Genomic DNA, 17,274 nt, shown 5'->3' on the forward strand with positions numbered 1-17,274 from the left:
CACTGTACTGCAGAGAATATTAAAACCTGAAGAGAGATACAGCATCAGCACAGGGCTATTTGGCAAAGTACAAATATGGTTGTTTCCTGTTTTCCCACAGCCTCCATAGTGATTGGGAAATGGTGGTGTGAGATGGAGCCCTGCCTAGAAGGAGAAGAATGTAAGACACTCCCTGACAATTCTGGATGGATGTGTGCCACAGGCAACAAAATTAAGACCACAAGAGTAAGTCCACTTCAAATACTGCGTCCGTGTTTCAAACTGTACTATTCACTTCGCTCTTGCGTTAGCAGCAGTCAGAAGAGCTCTGAATGAGACAGGAGGAGAGATTTCCTTTAACAGGACATATTCTGAACTTGGTGCATCAGTGTCCACCCGTGAATTAGAAGTTAGAGTTAGAACCTGACCCGTTCTGTTCTCATGGTGTGGTTCTTTATTTATGTTACAGAGTCACAAATAAAGCAAGGGAAGAGGCATCATAGGGCAGTTTCTTGGGGAGTGCATCTTCCAACCATGCTGCTCCGAGTGATAAGCACATAACTTACTTGATTCATCCAGGCAACATGCTGAAAAAGACTGTTTAAGAACAATCATGTTTACAGGAATTTTAATAACATTTTAGGGAAGTGCAAAGAGATTTGTAAAGTCAGTAATTATTTCTTGATTTCTCTGGTTAAACCAGAAGCTTCCTAAAATGAAGTCTGCAGATGAGGTTGCCTTGCCCATTAGAATCAGTGTTATGGTGCTATACCAGGGTGAAGTGATGTGGCTAGGCCAACCATTAACCATGTAGGGACTGGAATGACCCAAAGGGGAGAAGGTGGGTGGAGCTCTGGATACTTAAGAGGGATTATTTATCCACTAGTACAAAGGCATGAAAACCTTTTTTTTTTGGGGGGGGGGGGGGTCTGAGACAGGATTTCTCTGTGTAGTTTTGGTGTCTGTCCTGAATCTGACTCTGTAGGCTGGCCTTGAACTCACAGAGATCCGCCTGGGATTAAAGGCATGCACACCACCACCATCCAGCTGCATGAAAACAATTTAACAGCTAATTTCACTCTATGCTGTGTACCACCCAATTGTCAGCATATCAGCCCTGGAGAGTGTTTGTGTTTATGTGTGTGTGTGTGTGTGTGTGTGTGTGTGTGTGTGTGTGTATTCCTTGGCATTTTAAAAGTGATCTTTACCAGTTGTGAGGTTCACATGATAAACATTTACTCTAACAAAAGGTGACTCAATTTTTTATTTCTACCACTACATCATGATCATTATTATGATCATTCTTCTCAATATTATACTGTCAATTACTAAAGTGGTTTTTGCAGCTGTATGATACAGAAATCAGAAATAAAGTTACATAATACTATATGAAAACACTCAAGTTTTTCACATACAAAATAATGGTACATCAAATATAGTTACCCATATGGACTATTGTGCCCAATAAATGGCCATAATTCCTTGACCTGAGGTCAAGAGGGATTTCTGAACCACCTTAGCTTATTAATATGCATCCTCATGTCTCTGAATAATTCAGCATGGATTTTTGACTCACATTGCAATTAAACACTTACATAAGGAAACATAAAGAAGTGAGGCAGACTTGGGTTACTTACCCTCAAAAGAAATTGTTCTAATTAGCTGATGAAGGAGGCCAGATTTGGCTAGGGTTATGTTTTCTCTGAAAGATACCTGGACAAACTAGAACACATGAAGCTACTCTGAATTAGAGTCCAATCACTTTTGATTTGAACACATCATTTATGTGTCTTATGCCAAGTCTCAGTCCTTATTCAACTGATGACTGGTATCCTATATGGAAGGTACCCCATTGCTCTCAGAGTGGTTTAGAATCCAAAACTCATTAATGAAAATTAATCCAACTCAAATGATTTCAGTATTCAAGTATAGAAAATTCCAAGAATACCAATTCAGACTCTCTGGAAGATAGACTTTATGCTCAAAATAAAAGTGAAACGAACTAAAAAATGAAAACATCCAGAAATAGTTCATGCTACTTTTTTGAGAGCTGTCCAACTTTTATTCAAATTCGACCTCTATTTTATTTTGGAGTTTATTTTAACCGCCAGGCATGGTGTAATGCACCTTCAGACACTTTCCACCTCGAAGGAGGCTCAAGCAGAACCTGATCCTTGTCACTGAGGATGCAGCAGCTGTTTGGCCCACCCTGGGTGCACAGAGGTTGACCCAGGCAGCTGAAAGTGCAAGAGAAACAAACCGTGGCTGTTACAACTTCGAAAGCTGAGGGTATATGTGTTCTGCTGTGCGCACATCTGAGAATTCTCAAGTCTACTTTTAGAGTGGGCAAAGAGGACGCTGGGTAAAGCTATGCTTTATAAACACTGAGATGATTCAAACATTGCTCTCACCCTTTCTCTGATCAGTTCCCGAGAGCTCCCAGACATTAAAAAAGAAAAAGAAAAAGAAAACACAACTTTTAAACAGAAAACATAGCCACTGAGCCCAGACATTCATCCAGGAGCCCACATTCTGAGCAGGTGGCAGACGAACACCACTTCTTAGATAAACAAGGTCTATGCTATGCTAATTTTTCATACCCCCCTGTGTGTTTTTCTCATCAGAATACATATGCGCCTACCCATTTCAAATATTGACTCTAGCAATTTAACTTTTAAAGTAGTTTAATTCACAGAGGGATGTCAATCATTATGAGCCCAATTTTTATTGTTATCTAAGAGGTAAGAAAAAAATAAAAGAAACCACTTATTTTCTTCTTAAATGTAAGACTAGTTTAGAAAGAACACTGCCCACAATTTAAAAAAAAAAAAAAGTTAGAAGATTCTCTAAAGTATTAACTGTTAAAATGGCAAGTGGCCATTTCTTTCGAGCTGTTAGTTTAAATATTAACACTAGGGCCAGGGAGACGGTGCAGTTGCCAAAGTGATCGCTGTGAAAGTGTAAAGAACTAAATCCAGATTCCCATGCCCCACATAAAAAGCTATGATGGCATATGCCTGTATCCTGCTGGCCGATTATTCTTGCCAAATTCATGAGCTCTGGCTTCAATAAATGACCCTGTCTCAAAATGCACAGTTCAGGGTACTCAAAGAAGACATGAACCTCTGGTGAGCTCCATGTACTTGTGTGTGTGTATACACACACTCTCCAGAAAACATGTGTGTACACATTACCACATAAAAATAAATAAAATAAATTCCGTGGTAAAGGTCTTGGCCAGAAAGTTCCCAGAGACTTGGTTCTTTTCCCTCAGAAATAAAAAACCAAGAAAAACCTTCTGGGGGTGGCAGGGACCTCAGAACATCTCTGAAATACTTTGATAAGATGTTTCACTGTGTGGTCTACGTTAAAGATTTCCAGTGTTCATTTTTAAAGGAGGGCTGGAGAGTAAAGATCCCTGTATCATCTCAACTACAGCCAGAATGGAGTAGCAAGCCACAGTGAAAGAAACTCTAGGTAATCATGGGTCTTAGAGACAGTATACACTAAGGAGGTAGAAAAGATAGGTGGAATAAGGCAAAGCATTTTCTACTAAGGGATCTGGAGTGATAAATCTTAAGAAGAATGAAGATCTCTGGGAGGCAAGATACAGAAAAGAAGTATTCATATTTGAGATGTTGTCAAAGATTTAGTGTGAAGTAAAATAACATTGGTACCACACAAGGGAGAAGCAAAGCTTCATGGCAAACACTAACCCTGCCCCACCTTGATCATTGATTGAGTTAGTTGATTGAATTTTTTTTTATTGTTGTATAATAACAAAAGTAAACTAAATATTGCCTAAAATCTTTTTCTGGGTTTCCAGACATTTCTTAATGCTTCTTCTATTTAAAATAACATATCAAATGAAGACTTGAAATGTTGATGAGTCTGTACCCATGTTCAAGAACATAGAAACCCTGCATAGACTTGATTTAGAAGAGCAGAATTTCCCACCAAGGAAACAAGCTATTTGGCAGTAATATACTAACAACACCTGGAAATGGAATGTCAGGTATTTTGAAGATATTAAGGGGAAAGGTATGAAATTCAGAGAAAATTATAGTCAATTGGAAAGAAAAACAAAAGGATAAAGATTGCAGAATGTAGTCTGATTGATTTCCTTGGGAAGAATCGATCAACTGTGGATTTGCTGCAAATCAGTGGGGAAAAACAATAATTAGTGTGTCTTGTAAACTCAAGTTCTTTTCACTTAAGCCAGGAGTTATCAAACCTTAAATGACACAACAAAACATAATAACCATCTTGTCAAGTCACTGCTTTTGTGATCCTCCAACACGAATCCATGGTCCTCTGTCCATGGTCTCTTGGTCTTTCCCTCTGATGATGGCTTTGAATTTGGCAATATATGTCCATTCTAATTATCTCAACATTTGTTTATATTTAAGAAAGAGCAAAACACCCACTTTTGACACCTTCTAGCTTCTTCACTAAAATTCTACCAGGTCTAAAATGTTTTGAGAGACTATGGCATTACACTTCTGATTTCCATTCAATTTCCAGTTGAAATACAGAAAGGGAGGGAAATGAGGATACCAACCTGCAAAGCAGTAATATCAAATTGCTGTCTAAATTAAAAAGCAATTGAAAGGAAAGGGAGAGGCGTTAGACATGGAGCTGGCTGAAAGAATCAGAGAATTGCAGGAAGGGAAGATGAACCGTTTTACACAGTGACAGTTGCCTCAGAAATCATAAACTCCATCATTATTTTAGTCAGGAAGTACAGGTAAGCCTGTGGTGTCTAATTATAGTGTTAATGTCTCCAGGACTTGATGACAACAGGACAAGGGTCCCCGGTCTTCCATGTTGGGGTATGGAGGAAAGATAGTGATGAAAGAAAGGTTATTTTAATTCAGTTTGGTGGGTGTTACTTTATCCCTTTCTGTGGTGGAAAAGAGGACACTGTCAACCAAAGGTTATATCCACCATTGGAATAAAGGAAACAATGGTTTTAAAAATAATCTCTTATTTGTAAGGATAGAATACAAAATACAATTCTCCACCTGGACCAAGCAATGTTTGAGTGCAAATTTTTATTATTGTTCTACCTAACTCAGAAAGATTTGAATTTATTTGTACTCCTAGACTCAGAAGGATCATTTTCCAAAGCTATAAATAGTTAAGAGGACTTGGAATGTACTTCTATGATACCCTGGTACACACAAGACCCTGAGTTTGGTCCAAGCATCACAAGAAATTGAGATAATAAAGAACAATAGCTTATTTCCTCAAGCTGGCTTCTGACTGCTAGAGTTCTTGTTCATGTTCTCAGCCAGTGGTTTCTTGAGCATGCATATATCCTTAAAATTTGATTCTTTGGGTCCATACTGAGATGGATTAATTGGTTTGTATAGATCCAGACATCTTCTTGATTCCAGTTAACACTCATCATTGGATATAATAGTTCCTCATCTTATAAAGGTCTTCCTCTGTTCCTTCACATACATGGACTAACCTAGGCAATGACTTTACCAATGGCCACTCCTTAATGGCTTACAACAGGACAACTACACAAGGCCATGAGGTGACGAGTTCAAGTTCTCACCATAGGAGCAGAGGTTGATTACATTATTTACATGGCCCAGTGCAACAAGAAAATTCAAGGTCCTCATTAAAAATGCATTAGTAAATTCAAGACAGCAGCACTGAGGAAATAAACCAACTGTGGGACCCTTATTGGAATAGAACCCATGGAATTGAATAGCTGTTGTATATCCATGAACCCAGTTCTGGATTAACTTTTCTCTAAGAATCTCCTCAGTTTTGACACAGAGAAGCTTGATGGGTTTATGGAAATATGAAGGATCTGTCCATGTGCTTTGAGCATCAATTGAGAACCACCTGAATTAGGCAACACAATAAAATTAAAGGCATCCTCATTTTCTGCATGAACACATTTCTTTGTGCCTTTGTTTCTTACTTTTCTTACTGAAATACCTTTCTTCCTTTGGTTTTAGATTCACCCAAGAACCTAACAGAAGCATTTATTATATAAATAGGAAAAACAACCTGTGGAAAATACGTTGTGAGGATTTGAAATATCTTATGAACTTGCAAGCCAAATGGATCTCTTATTTGTACTTTGACTGGTTACCAGATAATCACAGTGCATTTACTCTGTGAAACAAAGTATCCCATAAGAAGACTCGGGATTTTCTGGCAACATCATGGAAAAAATGGCTTAAAAAAACAAGTTTTCTCAGTGAAATTTGGAGGATTATGAAGAACGATCAACTGTCGTCTAACTTGGAACTACCATTACTTTGTACCATTTGAAATATATGTATATATATAATATTTTGAAATATTATATATTCTCTCCGAGAAATGAACAGTACCACAATGTGAGGTGGCTGGTGTATCCCTTTCAGTTTTGGATGTTTGGTCGGTTTTGTTTCGTTTGCCATTTCTTTTTCTCTTGGTGAGGAAGATACACGCCCGTGTGAGAATCCAACATGGCACTCTACCTGGAAGGCCAGCTGCAGACGGACTCCTGGAATCTGAGGCATCCTAACAATACTGAGTCAAGAGCTTCCCTCTATTTCTACCTGGTGACCCAAGGAAGCTCATCGTCTTCTTTATTGCTTTCTACCCTGTGCAATATTAGCATGCAAGCTTGGCTTACATAATCATACTTTATATTCGATTGATATATAATAACCGTTCTAACCTCTTCCAGGAAAATATTTTTAGAACTACTAGCTTTTCCACAGATAAGCAAATGAGGATTCTTGAGGGAGCTGCTCCACCACACTATTAAGACTCTGGCAGGATGGTAGGATGTAGATCCCTATATTAATAAGTCCTGTAAATACAATGTCTTAGGGCTTTGTATAGCTGTCCTAGACTGCAGAAGTGTCCTCCGATTGAATCCAAAGTCTGACATCGTTAACGACATAGTGCTGTAGTGACAAGTCTTATCATGGCTCCTCTTTCTATGTTTGATTTGCTTTTTCCTAGAGTATTCGCAACTCCTCTGGTGAGATAGGAAGGCTATGAAAGCAATTAGGTTTCCCAATGATCTATGTGACCAAATGTTGGACAGCCCTATTAAAGTGGTAAATAACTTCTTTCTTAACCCACTTGTCCTCTGTGTCTGCCATTTAGTTTTACAGACTCGGCTCTAACCCAATCACAAGAACACCCTGCTCATATTTGTAGTTAACTAGAAGGTCTTTGAAATTATGGAGACTACTATTTCCAACAATAATATTTTGAAAATTAGAAGTTCATTAACATGATCACAGTGAAATATCCAGTGACAATATACGGGGCTTCCATGTGGGTCACTCTGGTAATATACATGGGGCTCATCCACCCACCCTACAAAAAAGTCATTCTCTCTGGCTTTTTGGAGTTACTGAGCTAAGAGTAAACATCTACGTAAGATCTAGTTTTCCTGGGGAAAGTTTTCACAGAACTTTACACTCCCATTATGATGTCATCTCAGAAGTGCAGATTTTCTGTTTTGTTTGCTTCTAAATTTATTCTCTGGCATTTGTGTTGTTAGAGCCTCTTACTAAATCAACAGCCCTGAAGCCCCTGAATCTGGACTTTTTAGTATCAAACCTCAAGGAAAACTCTACCCAAGACAGCCTGAAGTTTGATTGGATGTGTGAACTTCTAACCAGAAAATCTGGTTCTGTATCTTAAAGGCCTGTAAAAAGCATCTGAAGAAAGTAATAGAATCTTGACTGTAAAATCAAGACTTCCAAACAGGTCTGTGGATATTTGCTAAAAAGGTAGCATAAAATTCCATACCAGTATCCAGGTGTGGTGGCAAGTGATAGCTAGCCATTTCTTGAGATCCCAGCACTTGAAAAAATGGATATGAGAGGATTGTGAGTTCAGAGTCTGCCTGGGATACAGAGCCAGACTCCTGCCCCCAAACAAAGAAAAATATTCATTCCAGCAATCATTTCTTAGTTTTACAGTATAGATTCAAGTGGCAAGCAAGATACTTAAAAAAAAGATTGCTTTTCAACTTTTCATCTGTTTCAGATTAAAATTAAAACCATGAACCCTAAGAATTATATATTTAAGGAAAAAATTAAAATAGAAATGTTTGGCAGAGAATTTGATGGCACCTTTAACAGACCAAAAGACAGTATGGCATCAGGGAAGACTAAAACAAGAAAGCCAAACTTGAAACAAAAAATAAATAAATAAACCAGGATTCAGGCATGTTGGGGTATCTCTTTGCTGAATAGGAGAGTTCACATCATGTGAAATGGGAGCCTACAAAAATTTACTTCTATGGCAAATTTACCACAACCATATTGCCACATCTTCAATTTTTCAGAAAACACAGAAATCTAGAGTTTTGTATAAAGTTCCCTAACATTCCTAAAACCAAGTAAGCCAGCTTCACTTAAATGGCTCCAAACCTTATTCTTGTGTCATTCTCTGAAGGGTGGACTTAGCTATGATGTTAGTGTCCCCTGGAGTCGTCTTCTCCTAGTTTTGCTCCCAGATGAGAGTCCAGTGAGAAGAAAGCAGGCTCTTCCGTTTTGCAAACCTTTCTATGTAAGACAATTCTGCTAACACACACACACACACACACACACACACACACACACACACACACACACAGTATGTGAGGCACCAGACGCTCTAACCCAATGCAAGAACTAGCGTAGGGGCTACATCTGTTAGCTCACACCCATCCATGAATTCATGTAGTAGCATCCCTTGAAGAGAGAGACCTAGAGGAAGAAGCCACATCAGAATCAGGCAGCCATCCAATAAGACAGTGCAAATATTTGTAAATGTCAAATTCAATTTGGATTCATCCAAGCCCCTTACACGAATGTGTGAACCATCAAATTGTGTTTAAATTTAACTTGTTCAAATTTGGGGAATTCAGTCTCTACCATCTGCCTACTGAGCCTGCACATTTATGGTGCACAAAATTTTATCACATGCATATGGTAATAAAGGGATCAGTGTGTATGACTAATATCAATTTTAAGCTTGTGCCCCACGTACCATGAATAATGTGGTAACATAATTGGAATATATATACCAAGTTTCAGCCAGAGTTCTGTTCTTGATAAAAGAGAAAGTGAAGCTTGTTCAAAGATTTTTTTGAAGTTGGGTCAAGTTCATTTGCTGACATTTTAGGATGCTTAGATTTACCTGTTCATTGGCTCTACAAGCACATTGGGAAGTTGACTACTCGGCATTTTCTAGCATGGAGCAACAAGTGCCTTCACAAGCACACAGCCAACATCTTTTTTCAATTAAATCATGTAGCTTTCACAAAGCAATACAGTGATTTTATAGCGCAATATATTATGCCACCTTGCCATTGTCACTAATACAGTAAGTTATGGAAGGTATAAATATTGTTTATAGGAATAGAATCACCCATTCCTCACATCCATGGAGTTTCTCTACTAATTAAGCCAGGCAGTTCCGTTTCCAAAGCTCTTGGAGTCTGTTTGACACAGCAGCGTGTCATGTCTTTTTGCATGAGCTGTTACCTTCTAAACAGCAGTGTTACTGTTTAGTAAGATTGTAAGACTGAAGCCATCTCCATATATTCTCTAAATACAAGAAGACATGATAAAAAAGGCAGGACTAGAAATGGGGGTGTTTGGGGCAAGTGACATTAGGGATGGAATCTAATTCCCTAGCACTCACGGGCTTCATACTAAAATGATGAAAAGGAATGCTGGTTATACTTCAAAGTAAATTAATGAGGCCAAGAATCAATCTCTCCCTCCCTCCCTCTCCCTCTCTTCCTCTCCCCCTCTCTCTCCCTCCCCTCTCTTACACACTAAATTACCTATTAAAGATTTTATGATTTTAGGCTTAGGAGGTTGGGTTTTTTCCCTTTGAAAGATAGCTCAGAGACATCATTGGCTGTCGCGACACCTTTACATTGTTCCTGCTTCCCATTTGTTTATTCTGCTTATTTCAGTGAGTTTGTTTTACTTTAAAAAAAAATATATATTGGGCCATGACTATAGCTCTCGGAAAATAAAGGTGCTTGCTAGCAGGCCTGGTGAGCAATCTCCAGAACCCATGAGGTAGAAGGGAAAAGGCAACTCCGGCAAGTTGCCCTCTGGCCTCTACACACAATCCACGGCAGTGAGTGTGCACACACTCCCACACAGCGAATTCAACTTCTACCTACCCCAACTTTGGACTAATCAAACCAGTAGGAAAGGAAAATTATGGGACTGACTGAGAGAAGGCACTGCCAACCTGAGAGATTCCTATGACTAGAGGAGCTTGTGTATTTACTCAAAATAATGGTGGCCAGTGAAAAGGGCCTCCCCACAAGTTTCTATGCTGTGCACACAACCTCCCACATATGAAATCAGTGTGTGACTCCTTCCTCCCCATAAAAGACCCTCTCGCACCTGGATTGTATGTGGATACTTCATTTATGTGGTTTCTGACCTGAACTTTGTCACTGGGGTCAGACTGAGAAAGTCTAAAGGCCTCTCTCTTGCCCTATCCATGTCACTGATGCGTATTTCTTCCTCTCTGCTCCCTTTCACACCTCAGGTCCCAAACACTATACACACTGAAAATAGCCCTTACATGACATGATAAGCACCTAATAGATCAAGTCCTCACTTTCTACCCACAGCCTGGAAAATCATGCACACCTTCTCTTTGCTTTCATATGCGCAAGATGGATATCACTACACAAAATTTGAAGATTATAGGAGGATGAGGGGAGAAAGAAACAGAAACATTTTACATAAACAAAGTGATACGAGTAATTAGCCTTATTGTGAGTATCATTGCCAGAGAATAATACCAGTGGCATTACTATGATATCATCATTCTAGAAGCTCTGTGTGAGGGACCCCACTCAAGACAAACACTGAAAGCAAAACCACAATGTTATTTCACACTCTTTTTCTACAATATTCAAAAACTGCATAGATCCATACTGAACTGTCTAGAATTTTCCATTAACTACTACCACTACTAGTATTTTGCAGCAACTGGAAAATGCCAGTGTAAGCCACACTTGAACAATGTCATTGACAAATGTCATGACCAGACACCTTCTCTACACATAGCTGTCAACTCATTCAGACTAGCTGGCCAAGCAGATTATATGGCACTCTCTATTACTCCAGAAGTATGGCCTCTGGGTTTTCTTCATACCCACCTCGCTGTTAAAGATCACATTTATTCATTCAAGAAGCAATCATCTCTCACAGTAGTGAATACTGAGAATGACATTACACTGTCTATGAAAGACACAAGTAATGACCAAGAATCATGACACAGGAAATTCCAAAGGTACCAAGAGAGTAAATGATAGGAGAAAATGCTAGAATTTAAGTAGAATACTCACAGAATATCTTGAGGATGTGGCATTTGGTTTGAGAACAGGAGCATAGCAGGAATGAGAGAGTTGAGGGGAGTGATAATGAAGAGGCTTTATGTAGATTCCAGGTGGCCAAGGGCTGTCAAGGAAGAGCTGGATGTGTTTGCAAAAATGAAAATACCTCTAGAGCTGTATGACATTGGGAAAGGGAGCTTGAAGTCATATTATGCAGCATGTACACACAATTAAAACATAGAGTTCTATCTGAAGGAGGCTTAGAAGCTGGGAGTTGCCCAGTCTGATTATACCTGTAATAGATATCATTGGGGTCCAGTCATATCCTCCACTTACATCCTTATAAAAAACTAGGGGATTTGGAAAGCAATCATTGACCACTAACAGAGGAGACTAGAGGATAAAACCCCCAACTTCCTCCATTCCAAGTGGGAGAATCTGAAGCATGCTGTGTTCCAGCTTTGTAGAAAACAAAGACTCTACAATTTGAAGATGCCCTCCATTTGAGCTGTCTAGTTGAGAAACTGTTGGCACATACGACTCTCAAGCTCTCGGATGAGGTGACCATAGTGTAAGAACAACTTACTTCTGCTTAGAATTGTCATTGACTTAAAAATCAGGTTTCATTTTAACTAGACCAGCTGCTACTGCATTGGACAGCAGAGGTCTGTCCATCCATCCTGAGTCCCAAGTAGGTCAAAGGTGACCAAACCCATAGCCTGCTCATAAACAAGCTTAACTGGTTTGCTTTTGATTTCTGGCCTATTTCCTTGCTTCCTTACCAGTGTGTCTCAAGTTCATCAAACAGACTCCTTACCCCAAAATCTTTGTGTCAAGATCTTCCTATGAAAAGCCCCAAAAGTTTTTTTTAAGAGAGTCAAATGGAATGAGAATGAAGAGCACACAAATGAAACTGAGGTTATCAGTGTTTAGTTATACACATGGAATATTTGCCTCGTCTGAGCCTAAAGACAGAACAATGAATGCTGTTGATCCTTTTGAGGAGGAGTTGATGTCTTTGATGTAGTTCTCAGTCAATTGCCAAGACCATGCAGATAACAAACAAGTGTATGTGGAACTGTAGTGAATGTTCTGGCTGTAAAGTACTTGTTTGACAAGCATTAGGATCTGAGTTCAATTCCCCAAACCCATGTATAAAGCAGGTGTGATAATACATGCTTGTGATTCCAGCACTAGAGAGGCAGAGGCAAGAGGGTGTCTAAGAACCTCTGTTCAACCAGCCTAGTCTCAAAATGATGATCCCCAGGTCCCAGTGAGAAACTCTGCCTCAAAGAATATGGTGGAGGGTTCCTATGCAGTGACTCAGAGACAAGCCCTAGTGATAAAGGTTTAATTTCCCTTTATTTATTCTGTTCCAGTGGGACCCAGCTTCATTGGCAGTGAACTTAGTTCAAATTGAATTACTAATGAGAAGGTCTGAAAGTATCATATTGTTCTCCCAAATGCTAAAGTAAACTGAGCATAGTGGTGTATCCCTGTAATCCCAGCACTTTGGGAAGCTGAAGCAGATGGATCATAAGATCAAGTTCAGCCTGGAACAATCAAGACCCTACCTTAGGAAAAATGAAAATAAAGTGGCATCTATGTAAGTGCATGTGGGTCCTGACATCAGAGTCACTTAAATAATGGCACTGGTTCAAAGATTGGCATCCTATACAGTAACAGCCAGTGCTAACACTGGGAATATGGTGAGTTAGCTCAAGTACCAGTTTAGAATGTTGAAAGTCCTGAACAAAAGATTCCTCAAATCGTCAAGAAAGACCGTGTGAGTGACAGCACCTCTGAGAATCAAGTCAGGAGGTTCTTTTCTCCCATTGGCATTCTTTCCAGAAATACTAAGAGCAAAACCCCAAAAGCTTTATATATCTCTGCTCAAAGCAAGAAAAACAAAGAAAGAGCAAACGTCTTGTGTGGGCAACAGGGAACTTAGGTTTCTCTCAAGCGGCTACTGTTCCTGTTTTCTGTGTCAATAAAAATTATCGTCATGCTAAAATACCTGGAAGGAATATTGTAAAGAAAGAAATATACCTAGGACAGGGAAGGAGATTTGTAAGACTGCAAACCAGTTCTTTCTGTCACTCAACCCACCACCTCCCAGGTGCCGTGCTGGGGGAAGGGTCAGGAGTGCTTTGTTCTAATGGGAATCTGTGTGTAAATAATCCCACCAGAGCTGATTCCAAGCTGGGAATGTGGAGTTGAGGGATGATGCATGTAGCCCACTTCCACAACCAGGGAAAGAGAGTTTCCTGTGCATCACTCCTGCATGAGGGAAATTACACTCTTCATTCTTCATGCAAAGAAGAGAATTTACCCAAACACTATCACACCAGTGTATGGGAAATTCTGAGCTTGCTGGGAGAGGGGCCAAGAACTAGAATTAATTAATATAGCTACTGTTGTCAAAAAGACATAGGTCCTAAAATCTAAAATCCAGAGACTCAGAGATCAACCCAGGGCAAAAGTCTAGAGTGGATTGTTTATGAATAATTAGGGAAATAGTAATCTATAATTTGGTTTTTCATTAAAAGAAAACTACATCCAAATACCATTTGCAGTGGTCTTGTTTGAAACTAGTCTGAAGTATTAAAAGAAAATGATGAACCTAACTCTAGAATTAGGAAGATATAACCCTAGATCCAGGATTTCCAAATTCTGTATGACTCTTCCACTAAATCTTGCCTTTTTTTTTTTAAATAAAGTTTTTTTTTCTAGCACAGTTACCTGTTAACAAATCAGCCTCTGTGCTACAACAGCAAATGAGCAGTTGTGACAGCTCTGAAAGCCTGGAACATTTACTGTATGAGTCAGTATAAGGAAAGATTTTAGACAACCTGGTCTACCGTGGAGAGAGCTAAATGATAGAAACAAGCATGTGAGCTCACAGCCATGGCGACAGTCATACTCTAGTGTGTCTAATTCCTAGACAAGAGTATCTTGGAGAAGGGTTTTCAGTAACCACATTCTGGATTCTGTCTGCACAGTGTTTTATCATCAGGCATGTGAAGAGGAGGCTTGATTTTGTACACAGACTGCCTTTGCAAATGATTGACAGCCTAAGCAGTCATTGACCTCCTTCCATGATTGAAGTGACTCAAGCAAACAGACAGATGTCCCAAAGATGTTGTGAGGAGTATGAACAGTGGAAGGGCATATGTGTAGATTCTCAGAAAATGAGTAAGTGGGTTGGGAATGAGAGCTACATGAAAGTATTTAAAGCTCTGTCAGGTTCTGAAGAGTGCATGGAAATTTTCAGCTAAACATGCTTCAGTCACTGTAACAACAAAGTGGCAGCAGGCTTCCTCCAGTGGTTGTGAGCATCATGTCATACCTGGTATTGAAACTGAGCATCGTGTCAAGCCTGGTATTGAAACTTTGCTCAGAAGAGCTGTTAGGAGAGTTGTGTTAGGGCTCATGACTAAGCAGTATTGCCCTTCTCAGAATGTGTCCTTCTCTGGGCCTGTTTCCTTGCTGATGTAAAAGCAATAAAACTCGACCTACTCACTCAAATCAGATTATTATAACTCAAGAAACTGAAGAAGAACTCAGACTACAGAAAACTGGATGGCCTGGTGCAGATATGCAAATACCTCTTGACTGTCCTAAAAGTGCTGCTTGCCAGCACTAACAGTTTCTTTCTCCCAGTATCATGGGCATCTGTTTCTTCAAAGTGAGTAACCATGCTGATGGAAGCCAGCCTCACCTCTGTTAGTCCATTAAAGCAATGGTATAATAATGGTCATGACCTCCAGGAATTCAACACATTTGATTCCCTTTAAATATAGAATACTAAAAAGACTCAGTCATTCAATCAGGTACAAATGAAGAAACAAGCATTTGATAGCAGGAAATAGATCAAAAACAAATTGGCAGAAGACAAATCGGCCCAAATTATAATATAATTAAAGACATGAATTGGTTCAAAAGTATCAAAACAAGCCAGCCATTGAACATCTTAGCCAGAATTACTTATAACCTATAAAGTGACTCTTCGTCAGGTTACGGACAACATCAAGTCTACGCCAGATTTTCAAAAGCAGTGCCAGCATAGTGTGGTAATGAAAGCCTGTAATCTCAATACTCAGGAGGCTGAGGAAAGAAGATGGCTGCAAGTTCAAAACCAGCATCAGCCAAATAATGAGTTCCAGACCAGGTAGGGCTCTGAACCTAAACTTTACCACTCCCACAAAATGCCATAACAAAAGTGAATTGTTGGATGCCCAGTGAAAATTCACCTAAGCAAAAACCTCCCAAATCTATTTCACCTGGTAGTTTTAGCACACTGATTGCAATTTCAGTAGCAGAAAAAGACAACTATCACATATTTCTTTGTCCCACTACACATTCTGTTTTTCTTTTGTTGGGAAACATGTTCATCAGGAACAAGCACACACAAGGCAATGCCATTGTTAAGGATCTTGTCATTGTGCTACATTCACCCGGTACAACAGGAAATACAGCTCACTTCCCTAAATACCAGAGAACACGAACATGCCTGTGTGTGCACAACCGTCAGCAATGAGATGTGAGTCCACTAGTTCACTACTCATTCCCTAACACAGTGATGATCAACCTTAGGAAGGCCACTCCCCCCTTTTGATAATAAGTACTTTGGCTATCATTTTCTTGTCCTGTAATGAAATTCATGACTAGTAGGACTTCCCTACATATATAAAATACAAAAATCAATATATTGCTTAATTATTCTCTAACAGCAATTGAGGATGAAAATGTACTTTTGAAAATGTCTAATTTGTCTCTAAGAGGTAAGAGTGAAAGAGATGATTGGACATACTTCAGTGAATCATGTTTAGTTTTAGGAAAAGTAAAATTTATACAAATACATTGTATTCTGTGTTTTAAAGTACAGAACTAGAGGGAAATTGTGTGTATATGTTTAGGTATTTATACATAAAACCAAACACTCAGCACATAGACATCCAAACGGCAAAAAGATGATACATTCAAGATTCAAGTCTACAACCCATATTGCTCTTAATAATGTATTTTTTTCTAAAATGGTGAACAATTATTAGTAAACTTTTAAAAGTACAGTCTTTCCCACATGTGCATGGTAGTTTCTTTCACTCCTGAGTAGTACACACCCAAATCATGTCAGCACAAACATCTATTGATAAACAAATGAATAAAGCAAAACGTGGTTCATTCTTACAATGGAATATTATTTAACCATTAAAAGGAATGAAGAACAGATACATGCCACAATATACATAAACTTTGAACACATTCAGCTAAATGAAAGAAAATCGACACAAATGATCACACATTGTTTCACTCCAGTGTGTTAAATATCCAGATTAGCAACCCTATAGACAGAAAGATGACTTGCCAGGGGCTAGAGAGAAGCAGATGAGGGAATGACTGCATTGGCTGTGCTAAGAGATAAAGTTTGCAACTCCACGGTGGTGATGTGGGACAGTCAGTCGGTGAGCACTCTGGAACCCAGCCCATTGCACACATTTCACAGAGTGAAATGATTTCTATGAAAATTAGAAAGAGAATTATATTTTTAAATAAACTGGGTTTTTCCCCCAGGGATCTTTGGGATGCCATCAATGTTTCAACTTAGTAGCCATTTCCTGAAGATCAATCATGCACGAGGAAATGGCCCAGGGGCTGCAAAGGGGCCATTCTCCTAGTCCTATCAGCAGCGAATTTTAAGGATGCAATTTTGAACTGTATTGGTTGCATTGCAATTGTTTTCAGAGCTATTTGCAAACTGACCTCACTTCCAGACCCCAGTTATCGTAAAAGGGTTTTCACTTACATGTTCAGTGGGACACTGAAAACTCCTTAGGACAGCAATTAATTCTATATTGGGCAGAATTGGTCATCTATTTCAGGGCATGCAGCATTCCCCTCTTCTAATAAAACCACCCCACAACTATTGTGACAACCTGATGGCCCCTACACTGATTTCC

The 17,274-nt window shown here is 39.2% G+C and overlaps 1 protein-coding gene across 3 annotated transcripts in view; it reads left to right on the plus strand.

Annotated features, from left to right (window-relative positions):
- The window catches only part of Tafa1 (TAFA chemokine like family member 1), a 517,733-nt gene extending 510,655 nt beyond the window's left edge, over window positions 1-7,078 (plus strand). For all 3 annotated transcript variants that reach the window (XM_028855421.2, XM_028855436.2, XM_028855413.2), the window contains exons 4-5: window positions 101-225; window positions 5,958-7,078. In XM_028855421.2, coding sequence (XP_028711254.1) covers window positions 101-225; window positions 5,958-5,975 — 143 coding nt within the window. In that variant the 3' untranslated portion in view covers window positions 5,976-7,078. The remainder of the gene's footprint in view (window positions 1-100; window positions 226-5,957) is intronic.
- Window positions 7,079-17,274: the final 10,196 nt, after the last annotated feature.

The sequence above is a fragment of the Peromyscus leucopus genome, chromosome 3, assembly GCF_004664715.2.
Source record: "Peromyscus leucopus breed LL Stock chromosome 3, UCI_PerLeu_2.1, whole genome shotgun sequence".
NCBI classification, from domain to species: Eukaryota; Metazoa; Chordata; class Mammalia; order Rodentia; family Cricetidae; genus Peromyscus; species Peromyscus leucopus.